Source organism: Silurus aristotelis (genome assembly GCF_946808225.1).
Source record: "Silurus aristotelis genome assembly, chromosome: 13".
NCBI lineage: Eukaryota > Metazoa > Chordata > Actinopteri > Siluriformes > Siluridae > Silurus > Silurus aristotelis.
In genome coordinates this window covers 3,603,204-3,624,600 of record NC_139586.1, presented here as the reverse complement: position 1 = coordinate 3,624,600, position 21,397 = coordinate 3,603,204, and the positions used below count along the sequence as shown (strand labels likewise).

Sequence of the window (21,397 nt, the reverse complement as noted above, 5' to 3'; positions counted from 1 at the left end):
TGTGTGTGTGTGTGTGTGTGTGTGTGTGTGTGTGTGTGTGTGTGTGTGTCGACTGCTTGAGTTTTTTTTTTTACCTATCTATCTATCTATCTATCTATCTATCTATCTATCTATCTATCTATCTATCTATCTATCTATCTATCTATCTATCTATCTATCTATCTATCTATCCAATTTTTCACTTTAGCTCGTGTTCAGTCACGAATTGACTTGCATTACAAATTTTTGTCAATTTCAACCAATTTGACACACACACATACACACACACACACACACACACACACACACACACACACACACACACACACACACACACACACACACACACACACACATACGTTTTTAAATTGTTTGCAGAAATCGGCCGACGTTTTTAGGTGTTTATCAGGTTTATCGTCTATAGGTTGCTTGAAGATTTTGGGCGCTCACACACATATACACACATATACACACATATACACACACACACACACACACACACACACAACACACACACACACACACACACACACACACACACACACACACACACACACACACACACACACACACACACACACACACACACACACACACACAGGTAGGTAACAAAATATTGCTTGATTTAAATGACAAAATCCCATACCCAAGAATACACACGTTCTCACGCAAACATACAGCACATCTGTAATGCAAATGTATTTATATATATATATATATATACGTGTGTGTGTGTGTGTGTGTGTGTGTGTGTGTGTGTGTGTGCATGGAAAATCAGCATGAATCTTTATATATTCATATCCCTCAAATTGCCTTCATTTAAGAAAGTGTTTGCAGGAAACGCACAGCTTATTGGAAGAAAAAAAAAAAAAAACTGAGTGTGTGTGTGTGTGTGTGTGTGTGTGTGTGTGTGTGTGTGTGTGTGTGTGTGTGTGTGTGTGTGTGTGTGTTGATAAACATGAGTTGAAAGATGGATATCACTATTACAATCACTCGATTAAATGCTCAACTGATCTCATTCAGGGTGTTTTCCCCCCTAAATCAGATCCATATTATGGGATTGAGGTGCAACTGATCTGATTGAAGCTGCTGGAGTTCAGGGAGGAAACGAAATATAAAGCAAAAGTAAGTGCACCGGCCATCAGCAGCCCAGTGACAGCTCTTTGTTAGCGAACAGAAGAAATGAGAATTGAGGAGGAAGAACTCCTCCTACCAAATTACCCAAGCAGGGCAGGCGTTTCTCTCTCTCTCTCTCTCTCTCTCTCTCTCTCTCTCTCTCTCTCTCTCTCTCTCTCTCTCTCTCTCCCTCTCTCTCTCTTCCACTCCCTCCCTCCCTCTCTCTCTCTCTCTCTCTCTCTCTCTCTCTTCAACTCCCTCTCCCTCTCTCTCCCTCTCCACAAATAAGACACACGTCTTCCCTGCCTCACACACTCCCCACATCCGACTCCTAGCCACTCGGATCCCTTTTCCAAGAGCCATACTGGGAACTAAAAGAAAAACAGATTACAAAAAAAAACCAGAAAGAAAGAATTCAAACAGGCAAATCTTTCTCTTCACTCCAGCAGATTTCCTCCTCACCCGGACTATACTTTTGATTTTTGCTTCATCATCATCAACATATTTTTTTCTTTTTTAAACCAGAAGTGGATGTGCGCTTTTCCAATGTTCCTACCGTTTGCAGATTGCGTGGCGGCCTGCTAAAAGTGCGTGCGTGTGCGTGCGTGCGTGCGTGCGTGCGTGTGTGTGTGTGTGAGTGAGTGAGTGAGTGTAGGTGTGTGTGTGCGGGGTAATGGTGGAGGTAGTGGTATAGTGGTATTGGTATAGCGTTAGTGTGTATATGTATGCTCGGTGGTGAGTGTGTGTGTGTGGGTGTGTGGGTGTGTGTGCTGGTGTGTACGCGTGTGTGTAAGCTCAGTTTCCCTGCCTCAGATCGCTCTCGGATGGTGTGAGAGGCTCCGCGGCGCCCGTTATATGGAAGTTGTGGCGTGCAAGGCGAAAGACAGCAGTTGCACGTTGCGCCCAGCAGCCGCCGCCGCAGCCGCCGCCGCCGCCGCCATGCTTTTCCACGGCATCTCCGGCGAACACATCCAAGGCATCATGGAGGAAATGGAGAGGAGAAACAAATCCGAGTCTCGCCTTGCCAAAGCTGTGCAGATGAACGGCAGAGAAACGGTAAGAGCCGTGGGATTTTAATTTTCTAAGAAAAAAAAATAAAAATAATAATTATTAGCAAAAAATACATGGGGTGCACTGATTTTTGCTTCACAACCAAACTAAAATCACAAAAATCTCTCAAAGTAAAAACGACATGAAAAAATAAGGCGGTGCCGAAAAATCCCTGCTTCTCTGTATTTATTTCGATTGAATAATAAAAAAAATATTAATAATAATAAAAAAAAAAAATGTGTCGAAAACACTGAACAGAATCAAATTTTTGTCTGAGTAACAGGAGAATATTCAGCATCAAAAAGTGGATCATCATCAACAGTATTTGCAATAATAATAATAATAATAATAATAATAATAATAATAATAATAAATAAAAACAATAATAACAATCATCATAAATATGATCATTATAATTTGTATTTATGCCAAAGTTGCAAACACGCTTAAATCCCCCTCCACCAAAAACAAACAAACATAACAAAATAATAAAATGCAATGACATTTTGTTCTGTTTTCTCTCCATGCAGATCAATAAATCAGTGTAATACATTCGTGCAAATATATAATGATTTACATGCGTTATGCTTTTTATGCCTGGAAAAAAAAAAAAAAAAAAAAAAGGGAAAAAGGGACATAAAATATATATAATATATGACACGTGTCCATAGTTTGGCAGGTCAGATTTTTCTCAATTTTAAGAAAATAATAAAGAAAAACTAAACAAGTCCTATAATATAATAGTTTTTTTTTATAATAGTTTTTTTTTTAAATTATTATTATTTTGCATATTTTGTATTAATAAGCGAGTTCATAAATATCACAATCATTTCAGTCGCTTTTTTTTTTTCATGCATTTGGTTCTGATTTTTGGTTTTTGTGTGTCCAGAGCATGCCGTCTGTCAGCCCGGAGAAACCTGCTCTGTGCGCCGGATGCGGAGGCAAAATCTCGGACCGCTATTATTTACTGGCGGTGGATAAACAGTGGCACCTGCGCTGCCTCAAGTGCTGCGAGTGCAAACTGGCGCTGGAGTCCGAGCTCACGTGCTTCGCCAAGGACGGTAGCATTTACTGCAAAGAGGATTACTACAGGTGAGAGAGAAGAAAAAAACGCACGTGGGGGCCTTTGTGTGCAAAATGCACGTGAATGTAGATTATATATAATAGACCTGTGCGTCATAGCGCACAGCGCTGGGATGCAAAAATGAAAATTTGATAGCAATTTTCCCATGCAACAAGCTTTGCATTTCCTCTCGCAACACAAATCCATCCTGCAAATATGCATCAAACAAAAATAAATATGAATGCGTTCTATACTTAAAATAAACGATGATTAATAATAGCAATAAGTCCACGCGCCAGTTCTAAACGAGGTCCTTTGCCGTTCCAGAAGGTTCTCCGTGCAGCGGTGCGCTCGCTGCCACCTGGGCATCTCGGCGTCGGAGATGGTGATGCGCGCGCGCGACTCCGTCTATCACCTGAGCTGCTTCACGTGCACGTCGTGCCACAAGACGCTGAGCACGGGCGACCACTTCGGCATGAAGGAGAGCCTGGTTTACTGCCGTCTGCATTTCGAGAGCCTCGTGCACGGGGACTACCAGCATCACCAGCACGGCCAGCAGCAGCACGCGCAGCTCAACTACGCCGACTTGGCCACCAAGGGCGCGAGCCTGGCGCTGCCTTACTTTAACGGCTCGGGCGCGGTGCAGAAGGGCAGACCCCGGAAACGCAAGAGCCCCGCCATGGGCATCGATATCAGCACGTACAACTCGGGTGAGCACTGATGCTGATCATGCTTTGTTCGGCGCCCCCTAGATTTCCCCCCCTGTATTTGCATAATCGATTTTGTTTCGCGAACTATTATATTATATTATATTAAATATTAAATATTTCAAATGTGTATCGAATTGAGCATGCGCAGCAGAAAATGAGGGATTCAGAATGTAAACAATTGTCAGCAAACGCAATCTCTGTGCGCATTTGAATCCTTTTTATAAATATATAAGTTTTATTTAAATGTTATATATTCATAATAAAATCATTCGAAAACAATTCAGGAATTACTTTCAGGAATTGGGAATTTAATGCATCCATATATACATCTTTATAAAACTTTGTAGCTATTTTATGTATATTAATCTTTTGGTAAAACAACCCAAATATCGGTATACTGCGCAAACAAACAAACAAACAAACAAACAAACAAACAAACAAACAAACAAATAAGTAGACGTGCATTTTTGTACGTCGCTCTTGATAAGGCTGCTTAATCCCACAAATGTAAATGTAAATTATTTCGATTTTTTTTATTTCGATTTAGATATTTTTCCTGGATGGAAGGAATAGTCGCAAGTATGCACAATATTAAAAAAAAAAATTATATACATTTTATACTATTAAATAATAATAACATTTATCATTTTATTATATCCTAACCTGAGCAACACGCATATTCATATTTTTATCTATAAGATTTGGACATATTTTCTGTAAAAAAAAAAACAAAAAAAAACGTGTTTTTTTTAAATACCATTATTTCTTATATATCTTTTAAAATAGATTTTACTTTTTTCCTTTCGGAAACTAAAACATATACATGTTAAAACCTAAACCTAAACTTAAAACACGTTACAGAGTTCCCTTCAAGCCACACACAAATAAAACAAATAACAAAAAAAAAATGTATTAACAAACAAACAAACAAATAAATAAACCAATCTAAGAAAAGAGATTAGATATACATTTAATCGTCCCACAGTGGGGAAGTTTCTCTGTTACAGCAGCAAAAAAAAAGGCAAATATATAAAAGAATAGAGACATACTATAGTATAGAGTATAAACACAACACAATGTATAAATACAAAAAAAAAAGAATAATAATTTTTGGATTGTATAATGTTGGAGATCCACATGCATATATTGTGTAGTGTGTTGAAAACATTCGAAATATTCCAGCACTACGCTGATCATATTTAGTGTTTTTGTTTTGAAATGAAAGAAAAGCAACAGCTGGACGTTTCCCCACACCGTCATCCGTTCAAAATGTTCATTCCTGTAGTTAAATTTCTGTTTCTGTGATTCTTTAACCTACAACTGATATACAGTGGCCTAGAAAAAAGCTTCCTCCTGTTTGGTTTTTTTTTTAGTATAGTAGATCAAATTGTACCAAGTGCCCCCTGCTGGTCAAAACAGGAAGCGGTTAAGTAAAGCGATTCGGTTTATATCACGCAAAACTTCACAATCAAAAGTGTAAACACAAAATTCTGCTTTTTCCTGTTTTTCATCCTGGTTTCAATTTTTGGAAATATCCAGTGGTGGGAAGGTTAGAGATAAAAAAAAAAAGTACATTTTGTAATTGTAACCATGTTTTTGGTCTATCAAAGTTTTTAGAAATAATATTTTTTGTTTGTTTTAGATGGATTTTTTTTTTTAGACAATAAAAACCCTTACAGTAGAAAAAATATATCGAAATCGTTATAAGGTGTGGCAACCCAAGCGGGTTTACTGTTTAAATAAAAATTGGTACCACAAAATATAATCAAATTCGTAATTTATTATAAATGTTGTTGTTATTATTATTATTATTATTATTATTATTATTATTATGATCAATGTCAGTATTATTTACTACTTTTAAATAGAAGCCGAACTGAATTGTACTCTCGTGGTCACTGTAAAAAAATAAAACTAAATAAATCTGACAAATGGAATCATTGCGAAAACATCATAAGATCATAAAACTTACAGGACGTTTTCCTGCACGTTCCCACATTACACCTAAATGCTAATATTTACAATAAAAATGATTTCTGCTTGAAATACAATTCAAAAATACCTCTAAAATACAACATTCAATACAACAAGAATATTTTCATTCTGTTTTGTCGAATATTCTCATTTTTTGTTTGTGTTTGTTTGTGCTTTTGAAAGTTTTTGTCGTGTTTTTTTTGTTGTTGTTATTTATGCACCCTTTTTCTCTAAACACCCCCTTTATCCTGAGTGGATGTTGTTGTTTTTGTTTATTCAGTGTATTTGTTAATAATAGCGTGAATTTTTTTCGATAATCGTCTTGTTTGTTTTAGATTTTAGAACAATTACAAATCAAATTTTTGGCTCCGTTGGTTGATTTTTGTTTGACCACAGATGTTTTCACACACATCCGATTTTTTAAAACAAATGAACAAATCCACTATTCGCATTTTTGTTTGTTTTAAGGTAAATTTTGCACCAATTTGTGACCCGCAATGACGCAAAAATCCCGTACCGGGAATCTGCAAACGAACACTTTGAAATGAAAATCGGTTTGTTCGCATCCTGATTGTTTCGCATCTCGTTTTGGTTTTGTCTCAGGCTGTAATGAGAACGAGTCAGAACATCTGGACCGGGACCAGCAGGCGTACGCGCCGTCGCAGAAGACGAAACGCATGCGCACGTCCTTCAAGCACCACCAGCTTCGCACCATGAAGTCCTACTTCGCCATCAATCACAACCCCGATGCCAAGGATTTAAAGCAGCTCGCGCAGAAGACCGGCCTCACCAAGAGAGTGCTGCAGGTAAGAGTGGGCTTCTGCTTTTCTTTCTAATGAAGAAAAAAAAAACTACAAAACAAACTAGCTCTTATGTCATTTGTCCCCCTCCCTCAATCTCTTTCGTTTAAGTGAAGATTTCCTCTCATATCACTCATCCAGGATTGAGTTCTTCCATGTCAGATCATTTAGTGTTGTGTTTTCATCTTTGGCCTTGTTGTGATTTCAGTATTTTAAAAAAATTATTATTAATAATAATAATAATAATAATAATAATAATAATAATGTAACATATTAAGAAATTATTATTATTTTGGATTTAAAACAATATTTTCTTTAGAACATTAAAGAATTAATTAATTGATCTTCTTTTGACGGTTAGCAATTATTTATTTATTTATTGAAATACATATTCGGGCAAAATGAAGTTAAGCTGATTTTAAGAAAAAAGGTATTAGTAATAATATTAATATTAATATTAATAATAATAATAATAATAATAAAGCAACTTATAGATTTTTTTATGAAGAAATTATATATTTTTCATATATAATATTTAGAAATCATAGAAGATTTAAATTCATTATTATTTCTTTAACGGTTACTAATAATTTGTATTTATATAATTTATTCATTTTTAACTATATTTGGGGCAAATTGGAGTTTTTGGGCGTTAAGTTGATTTTTTTAGAGAAAAAGTCAAAAATATTCATCATCATAATAATGTAACGTATATTAAGAAATAATAATAATAATTTTATTTTTTGGTTACAAATGATATTCATTTACGTATTTATTTATCGAAATAATGCCTGGGGGGGAGCGAATTGGAGTTTTTTTTTTGGGGGGGGGGGAGTAGATTTTGAGAGAAGAAAAAAAGTAGATTAAAGAATTTTATTGTCGCAACGGATGAAACGAATTAGTGAAATGATTAATGAGTATTGATGAAACACTTAATTATGATTAATACATTTTTCTTTTTTATTAAAAAAGATTTTTCTTAGAATTTTTTTAAATACAGCCAAATAACCAACATTAAAAATAATAATAAATAAATCAATAATAATAAATCAATAATTTCTGTTGTATAGTATGTGAATAATTCATAGTAGATCATCTCATTTTTTTTATTTATTCATTTTTTGCATTCTGGCATCCCTCATTTCCAGCATATGTAAATCTTCTATAATTAGTCAGGATTGTGACAGTGAGCTCGACGGCGCCATCCAACGCAAAACGAGTAAAACAAAAACAATTGGGGTTGGTTTGCAGGTCTGGTTCCAAAACGCGCGAGCCAAATTCAGACGGAACGTTTTGCGGCAGGAGAGCGGGGGTGTCGAGAAGGCTGACGGCACGTCACTTCCCGCACCCTCCTCCGACAGCGGTGCTCTGACCCCGCCGAGCACAGCCAGCACACTAACAGACCTGACCAATCCCTCTATCACCGTAGTCACCTCAGTCACCTCTAGTTTGGACAGCCACGAGTCCGGGAGCCCCCCTCAAACGACCCTGACGAACCTTTTCTAACGTTTTTTATTTTCTTGTTTTTTTTTTGTTTTTTTTTTCTAATTGTTCCCCCCTTTTTTTTCTTGCTTTCTTTTCCTTCTCAGCCCTCCCTTCCAAAAAATGTGGCTTTTTCAAAATATTATTTACAACACAAAAAAAGCATAATAACCCAGACATCTATTTAATTTTTTTTTTAAACGAATCAAATCATTTTCAATCAGCTACATTTATTTATTTTTACTAAAAAAAATTCCAAATCAATCCCTAAATGAGAGGGTCTGAGAATATAATGTGTAGCACTTGCAACCACTTGGCAGCTGAGTTTTTTTTTTTATGTGCGTCTATTTAATTAAAAAAAAAAAAATTATTTCACCATATTCACCATTCGCTTCAAACGCTTCACGTGTGAAAACCACGTGCTTCACGCCACGTTGAAAAAACCCTTTATTCTATTTTACATTTTTTTTTTTTACTTCAAATTGAATTAATTTGATCTCCGGAAACGTTTGTTTTTTTTTTTTTTCGTTGACAAACGTTTTAATTTTTTTTACATTTTTATTCAATTTTTTGTTATACGTTCATACAACTCGCATGCCAGGTGGTGCTTCAACCTCAATTCAAGACAGCATTGTCACACCAGCGTGGCTTGATGTAGGCTTTAACCGTATCCAAAAACTGTGCAGTGGTAATTGTTCACACAAAAAAAAAATATATATAAAATAAAAAAAAATGTTTGGCTTTATTGGAATTGATTAGCATTTTAAAAATATTTTTTTCTGGAAAAAAAAATCACTATCTGTTGTTTATTACTAGTCTAAAAATCAATGCGTGTCATTAAAAAAAAAAGAAAAAAAAAAAAAGAAAAGAAAGACAAGAAAAATGATTGCGGCTGAAACAAAAATGCATTCAATTTCTGATTTCCCAAAAATGTTATGAACATTTGCCACTGAACAGACCAAACAAAAATTTGGTTGAAAGTGACAGCGACAGGGAGGGAGGGAGGCAGGGGGGGGAACAAATAGAGGTCGATTAGTTCATTTTGTGATGGAGAGTTTGCTTCTGTTTGTAGAACAAAAGTGCTCCTCAACGATCTACTTCACAAAGTAGACGCCTAACTCAGTTCTACTATGTGCCTTAATGCTATAACCTGGAAAAGAGCTTGTGAAATTCAGGAGATACATGTGTGTTCGTTTGATTTTTTTTTTTAATATCCAAAAAAAAAAAAAAAATTGGATATCACATTGTTTTCGGAAACGCCTCACTAGATTTGTATTGTTCACCTTTTTTCTTTCTTTTTTTTTATTTTTTATTTTCATCCAAGGATTTTTTTTTTTTCTTCCCCAAAATGGTGTGATTCTGTTACAAAAATGGAGGCGAGCGATGGCCTAGAAAGCAGTTGTGCACTCTTTCAAATATAGTCGGTTAAGAAGAAAAAAAAAAAGGAAAAAAACACAACTCCGAGAATCTTATATATTGATCTTCGTGTTAATAGTATGGTTACGTGTTCTATCAAGATTGTCCATTGTTTCCTTGTTTCTTGGAAAAAAAAAAAAAGCAAAAAAAAAAAAAGATGGTGTATAGAAACTATTTCCCATTAAATATTTATGGACCAAGCGGTTGTTATATCTTATGAAATTTGTGTGAATAAAAAAGAAAACGCCTTGCATTGACAGTGTTTTTTTTTCCCTCTCATTGCACAAACCCATTATTTATGTTGTCAATATTGAGGAATGATCTATTTAAAAAAATAAAATAAAATAAAATTTTAATTACATATATATATATATATATATATATATATATATATATATATATATATATATATATATATATATATATATATATATATATATAAACTCCCACTACACATTTCTCTCTCTCTCTCTCTTTCTTTCTTTTTTTTAAGATTGATTTTGAATTTTATTCTCTTTAATATGCTGAAGAAATGCCCCATAGATTTGCACTAAGACCCTGTACTTGGAAATAAAAAATTATCCAAAATAATTAGGATTGTTTTTGTAATGCATGAATATGGCAAAAAAAAAAAAAAAAGAAAAGAAAAAAAAAAAAAAAAGAAAGAAAGAAAACAAAAAGTCAAATTAAATGCAAACCTCAAAGTCAGGTTGCTTTGTAGTTTAATATATTGTTACTTTATGATTTCTTTCAGGGAGAACAAATCTTGGGGCATTACAGCCATACTTCACGGCGTTTGAAAATTCCCTAAAGTATTAAAAGACGGGGAAAACTTTGATCGGAATTCCTCACCATTGAAGACAAAGACAGTATTAGGATCAGATGATAGTAATAAACCTAAATCAGCAACAATAAATGTAATGCAAAATCCTTTCCTTTTCTTTCTTTCTTTCTTTCTTTCTTTCTTTCTTTCTTTCTTTCTTTCTTTCTTTCTTTCTTTCTTTCTTTCTTTCTTTCTTTCTTTCTTTCTATGTCTCAAATCTCTCAAATCTGTCAATCCTTTTTAAACATTTTTTTTTTATTATTATTATTATTGAATGATTGAAATCCAGATTTGGAGAACAACCCACTCCATATGTGAGCTTTTCCCCTTTTTTTTTTATTTTTGTTATTTATATATATATATATATATATATATATATATATATATATATATATATATATACATTTTGGTCTTTGTATAAGGATGACAATGAAAAAAAAAACATGTATAATATTCTAGTTGTATATAAGTCAATAAGGATTACACACACACACACACACACACACACACACACACACACACACACACACACACACACACACACATCTATCACATATATACACATACGTCTTTAAATAAAAAAAGAAAATCATACTTTCTTAAATGCATGGGGAAAATAAATTCTCAGAAACACCAAAGCAGTAAAATAACCCTTAAGAGCAACAGATTTACTGGGAAAAAAAGAGAAAATAATAATAATTAATAATAATAATACTTAAAATCCTATTTGTATGTTGCATGCACTTTATGAGTGGTTGACATTTTTTAGTAGAATTTCTATTTGTATGCCTTTCTTTTTGTCGAGTGTAAACGCAAATCTATGACGCATTTTGACCTTGTGAAAGCAGCATCGATAAAAAAATGCCCACCTGCATGCGGTATATCTGAATAATAAAAAGCTACTTTACAAATAGAAATGCTTTGCTCTGGGATTGACTTTATTTTTTTAATACAAGGAGTACACGGTGTGGAATTCTTCACCGTTCATTCGGACAGGAAGCCGGACGTCCTGGCCGATCGGCTCGGACGTTTATTGTGTGTGTCGCTCTGTGGGACACGATCCCAGTTAAACCTCGCTCGAGTCCTGTGACAGAGTTTCAGATAAGTAGCAGATGGCTTCCAAAACAAAGTAGCATCACATTCATGCTTATCTGTTTGCACTACTGAGCATGTTCGACTACACTTGCATCGTTCAACGTAAAAACAACAACATAAAAGCGTTTTCATTTCTTTAAAAAAATATTTTTTTTACTAAACACAAACATTAGCTGGTTCCCATTGGATGTGATTTTGGGGCCAAGTCTTGCCAAAACTTATAGACGTTACAATAAAACGAGTGTCTATGAAAGGATTGTGTGATAAAACCAGATGAAACGAGAAGGTGGATCCGGCAAAAGATAAAATGAATCCATCGGTTCGATCCTGAGCTCAGGTTTTGATCTGTATTGACTTTTGCAAGTTCTCAACATGTTCACCTGGGCTCCCTCAATACGCTACCTAGGTGTGTGTGTGTGTGTGTGTGTGTGTGTGTGTGTGGTGCTGTGAAATGACCTGGCATTACATCCACGATGGCGCCTCGCATCCTTTTTTTCTGGTATACACTCCCCGACCTGGATAAAGCTCTCACTGAAGATGAAGGAGTTACGTAAGTACACAGATGCCAATATCAGCATTATACAGCATTATCATTGAGATTAAATTCATCTACCTGAACTACTATAACAGGATTGGACATTGTAATTTGAGGACAAACAACCTCTTAATCAATCTTCAAAATAACCTTCAGCATATGCCGTTTCTTCATCGTTGGTCGAATCTATAATGATCTCGGATGTTGAGCTATTATACGAGTTGATCAGGAGTCCCTGGTTCCACAACTGACTGTAGAAGATTGGAGAAGCTTATAATCACATGCTTCTGTGCACTTCACACACTGGGTGTCACCTAAACAAGGATGGGTTCCTCATGGTTTCTTCCTCATACCATACTACACTATCAAGAAGCTTTTCCTTGCTGGTGATCAATACAGAAATTTCAATATAAGAATTTTTTTTTAATCTATAATCCTTACATTCTGTAAAGCTGCTTTAAAACACCGCTATTGAATTTATTCCCAATGGATATAGGCGTTTCTCCGAATTCGTTTTAAGGGTCCGTCAAATGAAATGAATTACCGGTCCGTTTTGGTTCCCTCCCTCTGGAAGAATCACAAAATGGAGATTATTGTTGCGAAATAAGGCACTTTTGTGACACCCAGAATAAACAATACCGGACAAAAAACTTATATTTCTGTCATATACTCAGTACTGTAATTAGGAATAATAATTCTCCAAAGCTGCAATGTCTGTCGTGAAAAATCGAATTCAACAGTTCATGACGGACAATTGTTCCAAGAAATCAAACACGGCTCCACACTCTTAAATAGAATGACCCAGATGAACGCGTTTCCATTCAGCCCCCCCCGTGCGATGATCGCGCTACGGCGTCAGCTGCTGATATGACTGATATGGTAGAGCGGCCGTGAGCCAGACTGGCAGATCAGACATGTTTACAGTGACAGGTACAACACGCACACTCGGAAAGATCCGGGTGTCAGGAGATGTGTACATCCAACTCTGTGTGTTCCTGGACCAGCATCTCTTCTGAACATATAAATATGACTAACCCCCCCTCTCCCTTCTCTACACATACACACATACACACACAACCTGTCCATGCTCAGTATGGGTGAGAAGTGTGGGAACATGAGAATATTGCCAACAAGCAACAGGAAATGTAAGTATGCATGTGTGTACATGTCCCGTGCACACAAGTGGAATTGGAACGCCAGCCATTTTCTGCTTTCTTTGGAATTAGAAATCAGACACGATGGCTTCGGATGCTCGCAGTTCCTATTTAGTAATACTTAAACTAACGAACAAATTATACGCAGTATGGCCAGAAGTTTCTGGACACCTCACCATCTCTTCACTCTGGATTTATTCCCATTTTACTATAATGCAAGAGCATAACTGAGATCCATAACAACCAAATTCTTTATGGAGCTTGAATTAAAAGAAACTATGCAAGTCGGGTCGGGTGTCCACAAACCTTTGGACAAACAATGCGAAGAGGAGCTTCTATGCATGCTACCTTAGCTGAAATTTTGTGTTACTTTATTTAAATAGTAGCATATATACTTGTCGGTCGATCAAATATTTATGTGCGATTAATCGCACGATCGCCGCGAGTCGACTCACGATTAATCGCACATTTTGACCGGTTCCGAACAGACCTTTAATGAATGCTTTTGTAAATTATGAGTGAAACTAAACTCAACATAGAGCATGAAGGCAAAATATTCTTGTGAATATTTGAAAGTATTGGTGTTAAATGACTTGTTATTTATTTTTATTTTTTATCTGAATAAAGAAAGGATGTCGTGAATAAATGTGTTTAAATAAATGTTTTTCCCCCCTTTTTTAAATATTTATTTTTAAAATAAAACATTGGAACATTGGATCTTCTCAGAAGAGTGGAGGATAAATGGGGACCAAGTTTCGAATGTAAAAAAAAAAAAACGCACATAACAATCTTATGGTCAGGTGTCCACAAACTTTTGTCTATATACATTACTAAACACTACAGAATACAGTAATCCCCCGTTAAAAAAAAAAAAACACGCCACCCCAAAAAAACAATTTTACAGTACTATACTGTATTAACATTTTACTTCATTTTATAATGAATAATTATATATTTTTTTAACAAATTTCATTATTTCAATATGAAACTCCATAAAAAAAAAACAATTAAAAGTTTTTTGGTTTATCATGCTATCCGTGAGAGACCGGGAAAAACAAACAAACCAAAAAAACGGGGGATTACTGTATATGTAAACTGTTGAATGTTTTATCAAAAAAATAAAAAAGAAAGATTTTCGACTGTAGAAAAAAAACAACAAAAAGTAATTAATATTCACAAACAAGAAGCCGTCAATGGGGTTTATAAAGATATGCGTATGCTACACAACTTTCAGAACAATACAAGTTGAATATAGTTGTTTGACAAATTTCGACAACGCGTGTGTGTGTTTTGCACTCGGAAGCCTTGCGTCTCTAATTATTCCCTTAGAAACCACAAATTGGAAGATGCTGAACACAGTCGCAATTTGTCAAAGAAAGCCACTGATCTGATCGAGAGAAAATGTGGGTGTAGAGCGCGCCCGATATAACCCGTGCCGTTCAAATTCCGACGCGACGCTCGGCGACGGAGTTGACAGATTTATCGGGGATGTTTCTTTTTAATCTTGTTCAAGAAGGACGGGAAAACACACACCGTGTGCGTGCCGTACCTTTATTATATTTGCGCTGTGGTTAGGAAATATGCGATTAAAGAGCTGAGTGAGTAATACAGAGCATGTGTCGCTTATTGATTAGGAAGTCTCAGAATAAAGAGAAAAAATATCGCATTTCTTGCCCTGAATAGACAAAAAAAAAAAAGGTACTGTAGAAGCCTGTTGTATTTCAGTCTTTGTTATTTAGCCACAGGTTGTAATCAATATCAAATCTTCTCTTATCTCTTGGAAAAAATAAGAAAAAAAACATCCTTGCATGCTTGATCCCTCCCCAGAGATCCTTAGATCATCGGTACACCAATCCATTGTGTCCAGGAGGATCATCTCATCAAATACAGGAAGATCATAAAGATTTCATATCTTGTCTGGGGATAAAGAACAGTGAAGCGAAGGTAGGAGGGATTGTGACTCCAGATTCGGATGGATTCACACTCAGTTTGAGTGAATAACGACATGCCATGTTTTCCACAGAATACATACAAAAATATCACACATTCTAGGGGTCACACTTCAGTCCTGAAACACAACCCTAGAGAGGTTTGTATTATCCCTCTTTGAAACCATCTATATCTGATGATGATATTGAATATCATCAGTGGCGGTTTTCAAAGATAATGGAAGTGCAACTTTCTTGTATACTCTAAATGGACTAAAAGTACATCAGGTACTGATGTAGGTGAAGTGATCCAATTCATCCCATTGGTGTTCAATAGGGTCATATATATATATATATATATATATATATATATATATATATATATATATATATATATATATATATATATATATATATATATATATATATATATATATATACAAGCTTTACACATCTGGAATGGGGCATTTTCTGCTATTTTTCATGGTACATCCTCTGAAGCTGTATCAGGTTGGATGGGGACATATTCAATGGGATTTAAATCAGGGCTTTGGCTGGGACACTCTAGGACACCCACAAACACAGGAGTGCGCTATGGGTCGTTGTCATGTTCAAAGGTGAAGCTTTCGGACTGGGATTTAGTTAAGAATTCCTCTGTACTTTGTTCCATTCAACTTCCTCAACCCTGACCAGCTGCATAGTCTCTGCTGCAGAAAAACACCCCCTACAGGTTGCTGCCACCATCATGCTTCAGTGTTGTAATAGTTTTAGGAAGGTATTGAGTGGTTTCCTTGTTGCGGCCTAACAATCTTGCTTCTACACAGAGTCCTTCAGTTGGCTCCCATTATTTTTTGCTCCACGGAGAGGCTTCTGTCAAGCCACGCTGCCATAAAGCCCAGATCAGTAGAGGGCTACAGTGACGGTTGTTTTACTGGACCATGGTTTCATCTCTACACAGGATGCGCAGTCAGGGTGACCATCGGGTTCTTGATCACCTCGCACCATACATATGTGTTTATCTTGTATTAGAGCAGTTATATTTTGGTGCTTTGAGTTCAATTCTCTCATATTGACCACTGGATGTTCAACATGGCACCTCATGGCAAAGACTCTGAGGATTTAAAAATCTGTAAATAAAAAAAGAATTGACTGATTTCGCTAAATGTATTTTTGTAAAAAGATATTTGACTTTGGAATGTAGTGAAGTCAAAGTCGAAAAGGAAATACTTGAGCAAATTAAAGATACATGAAAATGCTACTTAGTACAATAACGGATTGTGTTTACTTCGTTTTATTTCACCACTGGCTTTTAGGAATCTTCAGTGGAGCTGAAGGCGGTTCCTTTGACTTCATGGTTTGGTTTTTGCTCTGATATGCATTGTCAGCTGTGAGGCCTTCTATAGAAAGATGTGTACCATTCTAAATTATATCCAATCAATAAACTTTTCCTCAGGTAATCTCCAGTCAAGGAAACACCTCAGCAACAACCAAGAAAAATGGGAGGGACCTGAGCTGATTTTCAAGTGGCACCAAAAGGTCTAAACATTTCTGCCCATGTGATGTTTCTTTGTAAATGTGAGGTAGAGAAAATAAATCAATTTGAACGACAAAACTGAATACTTTTACAAAGAATAGAGAATCCCTAAGAGGCATAATATCCCAAGATTAAAAACGGCACAAACAAGGCCTCAGTATAAACAAGACTTGTAATGCTAGAAACTACTAGGAAAACGGATTAGCGTGAACACCAACACAGATTGCGTGCTGATTGTTAGATGCAGGTGTCGGGTGTCAGGGGAGAACAAAACATTGGGTCTATAATTGGTGGAGACACCTCCACAAGCTGCTGCTGTGGTGTAGAGCTGTAGACTTGGTGAACAGGTTCTAGAAGATATGACAACTTGGAGGACAGTCAGTCTCCTGGATGTTTCATGTGATAAGGTAACTGTAGTAGGTGACTTGCAAGACGTGTGTGTGTGTGCTTGTGGGTTTTAAGAAAGGGGTCCCCACATGGTGGTGGATCCGAATTTAAGGGAAGAGCGACGATCTAGTTGATTTCAGCTTCAGCCTCTCCATCTGACTATTAGATTTATGACAGAGAATGAAGGTTAAATAATTTTAATATAGTATATATAAAATATAGTTTTATATATATACTGTTTACTGCAGCATAGACACAGTGTATACAACACTGTACCTCAATCAAAAAGAATGTAGATTGTATCAGAGCAAAAGTATTGTTTTATGGCCCCTTGTCTCTGGTATTCAGTGGGAAGTTTGGGTTTGGGTTGATAACAAATTCCAGAAGTGAGTCCTGGGATGCTCACAATGCTTATAGAGTCCCTCAAAGGCAGTTGATGAGAAATCTTGGTATGGGCACAAACTGTGCATGAGTAAATATATTTCTAAAGCTCCAAAGTTGAATGTTGTTGAAAGTTTGTGGCTCCACAATACCCAGTAGCTAGCGACGTGTGTGACCGATTAATGAGCCTACTCCGAGAGGCCCCTGGAACGTACAACTTAGCTGGCTTGCCTGCAGGTCAGGGGTTACCATCTCCTGCAATAGTTATTACTGGATTCAGAAAATAGGGAAACCAAAGCAGCAAGGTGTCTGGCCTCATGAAAAGTAAAAAGAGAATACAGTAATAGACATAGCCCATCTAGCTAGGTGATGAGTGAGTGATTGTGATACGTGTTTTAGTTTACAGTGGCTTGTGAACAAGGTGGAGGGATTCCAAACCCCAGCCTACCTTTATCTCCCCTCATTCAGGAACATATTAATGGCTAAGAATTCCTGGTTACCAACATCATACTTTCTATTTTGGAAACAACTTCTTGATGAAGGTGAACTTGCTGTTGTTCCCTTTCTTATTGAAAAAGAACACTCTGATTCCCACCTCAGAGGTATCCACATCAACAGCAAAAGGTGTTGTGGGGTCTGCATGATGAAGAACAACAAACATTGTTCTATTTGCAAGGACAGATAGTTGTGAGGACAGTCTGCATCGAGAACCTCAGAGAAACTGGCAAAGAAAAAGTCAACGTGAGATGAGAGGAATTAATGCTGAGGTTTCAGATGAACACCCTGCAAAGACTGTATACAATTCAAAGGCGTGGTTTGGTGCAATGCAGTGGTCAACATGGTGGGACTCACACAAAGGAACTGTTATATTTTGAAGTCCAAAAGGAAGAAGCAGAGACGTCAATGGCCAAAGCAACTCCTGCTTCAGGACCGTATTGGTTTTTGAAAAAACAAAACAATGGACCTCTATTGCTCATATTGTGTTTGATACAGAGGAATGTTACAGCCTGGCAGCAAGTCTTCTGAGCTATGAGGTAAAGTTTACATTCACACTTCTTGAAAACAGAGTGGGTTCTACCTTGCACAAAGAGGGATAATTTGTTCCTAGACCATATTTAAGCCATGAGGAACATCCCTCCACAGCCTGTACTGACAGCTGGTAAGGTGATAGATCAAGTTGTTACAAAGCTGGTAAATCAGTACACAATTATATTCATGAACCATTATAAAGTGACTATTCGAATATACAGTACATAGGCATGCCAATCTTTTAATTCACACATAACTTTTACCTTAAAAGACCTGGATTAAGGAATCAGTGGACAAACTTCACACTGGTTATACCCTCACATTACAATCACTATCCAGAATTCTGGCTCCTCTGGAAGTAAAGTTGGGTCATGCCTAGCTGCATGTGATACGGGATCCTGGCTGGAGAGGATGTACTTCAGACAGGTAAGTTGAAATGAGTTACTGAGGGCCTTCTCTTTTCATCTGTATCCATCTCAAGTCGTGTTCTGGCATATTTCCAAAAAGCAATAGAGAAACACAATATAGAAGTATTATCATATTTGTCAGTTTTTGGATACCAGAGCCGCCTGGAACAACAGAAAGGTTCACGCTCGCCTTGCCTATGGCGGGGGGGATCTGTGGACTGGAAAGCAGTCGGTTGATGGTTAATGTTAATCCGAGGCAGAGGGAGTTGTTGCTGTTGTTGCTGATGTTGCTGAAGGCTCTGAAGTTGCTGTTGCTGCATAAACAGAATGTGTCCCAAGCTGACTGCTCCATGCACGAGCAGAACTTGTTGTGAAAACTGCTGGGGACAGGACTCGAGGCACTTGCATGATCACTCGGGTCAATTTGCACCGAAAGGATTTTTACTTGCCTGCATGAAACCACACACGCTTTTACAACAATAGAGAATCTAGTGGATGTAAGATGCTTTGAAAGGCTTTGAAATTGTAGTTGCCCTCTTTTTTCATCTTGAAGAGCTCAGGAACGAAATAAACATAAAAGCAAAGAAGGTAATCTTACAGGCGATATCATGGGGCCACTGAGCTGGGCTTTATATTTGCTTATAAAATATGACATCACACAGTAGACATGTGCGACGCAAACATCTGGATTCGCAGCAGAGTAAATCTACCAGAAAGTCGCTCATGCGTTTTTATTTATAGGCGTCCAGATGTTAGCGTTGGAGACGCCACCCTGAGAAACTAGCATAATATTTTTTGAAAAAGCGAGATTAAATTAAATTTTTTGCTAGGTCCGGTAATTTGAGCTAATTTATCTCAACGGTTTCAAAAATCACTAGTGACAAGGTATTAGATAGAACGGATTGTGAATCCCAGCTGTTCGGCCACTTATTCCGCACAAGTCTGATCGGGGTCGCTGTGAATTCCGGAGCCTTTCCCGGGAAGCACTGGCTGTGAGGTGGGAAGTGTGTTGTCTATCAGAGGACACCATGCACGGACACTTTTGCACCAATGGGACACGAGTAAATCATAAATAGAAAACTTCATAAATACAGTAAGTTCAGAACTTTGGATCCTGGAAATGTCTTTTTCCCATAACATGATTTCTGCACCTGATTCTTATTCCATAGTTCATTAACACTACAGTATATAGCCTACACCTTCAATGTTGTCTTTACAAAGTCTATGAACATATGGTTTACATGGGCTATAATGGAAGATCTTGAGTGGCCTGCTATAGAGATCTGACCTCAACCCTATTAAACCATTTTTGTGATTAATTTAAATGTTGACTGCACCCCCAGGCCTCCACAAGTCCACAAACGTTTGTACATACAGTACACACAAAAAGAATAGATGTATGAAAATAATCCATGCCGAAGTGCTGCGATACAACCAGAAGGTCCTGCTTTCTATTTGACGTGTGACTTTGTGAGTTGCCAACTGAGCACCATTGTTCACACACTTTTTCCGTATCGTATGTCCACCACAAAGATTTAAAAGAAACATTCACAAGAGCCAAAACATCCCTGTCGGTCAGGTTTCTTAGCTGGACTCTTAAACCCAATAAACAATACACCGCGACTTTAAACTCACTGACACTGTGTTCTGTCTGGTGTAAAAATTCCCACTGTCGTCGTGATTGTTGTCATTGACCACATTTCAAATCAGAAAATCTGAACTTATATTTATAACAATTTACTAGGACTGGGACACAGATTTAAATGTTTCAGTACCTTCGAAGGTGACAAAAGATTATTCTAAAACTTAGAATAGAAAACAATTTCTAATATTCACTTGTTAAATTATTTAAAAAACCCAAGAATTGTAGTGTAATATAATGTAGTGTAGTTTAATGTATTGTAATGTAGTGTAGTGGAATGTAGTATAGATTAATGTAGTGTAGTTTAATGTAGTGTAATGTAGTGTGGAATGTAGTATAATGTAGTGTAGTGTAATGTAGTGTAGTTTAATGTAGTGTAATGTAGTATAATGTAGTGTAGTTTAATGTATTGTAATGTAGTGTAGTGTAATGTAGTTTAATGTATTATAATGTAGTGTAGTGTAATGTAGTGTAGTATAACGTAGTGTAATGTAGTGTAACGTAATGTAATGTAGTATAATGTAGTGTAGTGTAATGTAATGTTGTGTAGTGTAATGTAGTGTAGTGTAACGTAATGTAGTGTAGTATAATGTAGTGTAGTGTAACGTAATGTAATGTAGTGTAGTATAATGTAGTGTAGTGTAATGTAGTGTAGTGTAATGTAATGTTGTGTAACGTAATGTAGTGTAGTATAATGTAGTGTAGTGTAACGTAATGTAGTGTAGTGTAATGTTGTGTAGTATAATGTAGTGTAGTGTTATGTAGTGTATTGTAACGTAATATAGTGTAGTGTAATGTAGTATAGTATAATGTAGTGTAGTGTAGTGTAATGTAGTGTAGTGTAGTGTAACGTAATGTAGTGTAGTATAATGTAGTGTAGTGTAATGTAGTG

At 36.4% G+C, this 21,397-nt stretch overlaps 1 protein-coding gene across 5 annotated transcripts in view; it reads left to right on the top strand.

Moving 5' to 3' along the window:
• Positions 1 to 10,714, top strand: part of lhx9 (LIM homeobox 9) — a 12,284-nt gene extending 1,570 nt beyond the window's left edge. Inside the window, exons 1-6 of one of the 5 annotated variants that reach the window (XM_083558190.1) lie at positions 1,369 to 1,682; positions 1,909 to 2,151; positions 3,035 to 3,237; positions 3,539 to 3,918; positions 6,496 to 6,698; positions 7,944 to 9,843. In XM_083558190.1, coding sequence (XP_083414316.1) covers positions 1,951 to 2,151; positions 3,035 to 3,237; positions 3,539 to 3,918; positions 6,496 to 6,698; positions 7,944 to 8,198 — 1,242 coding nt within the window. In that variant the 5' untranslated portion in view covers positions 1,369 to 1,682; positions 1,909 to 1,950 and the 3' untranslated portion in view covers positions 8,199 to 9,843. Of the gene's footprint in view, positions 1 to 1,368; positions 2,152 to 3,034; positions 3,238 to 3,535; positions 3,919 to 6,495; positions 6,699 to 7,943; positions 9,844 to 10,344 lie in introns of those variants that run through there. The other 4 variants (XM_083558187.1, XM_083558188.1, XM_083558189.1 and 1 more) reach the window with 4 other exon arrangements.
• The last annotated feature ends 10,683 nt before the right edge of the window (positions 10,715 to 21,397 follow it).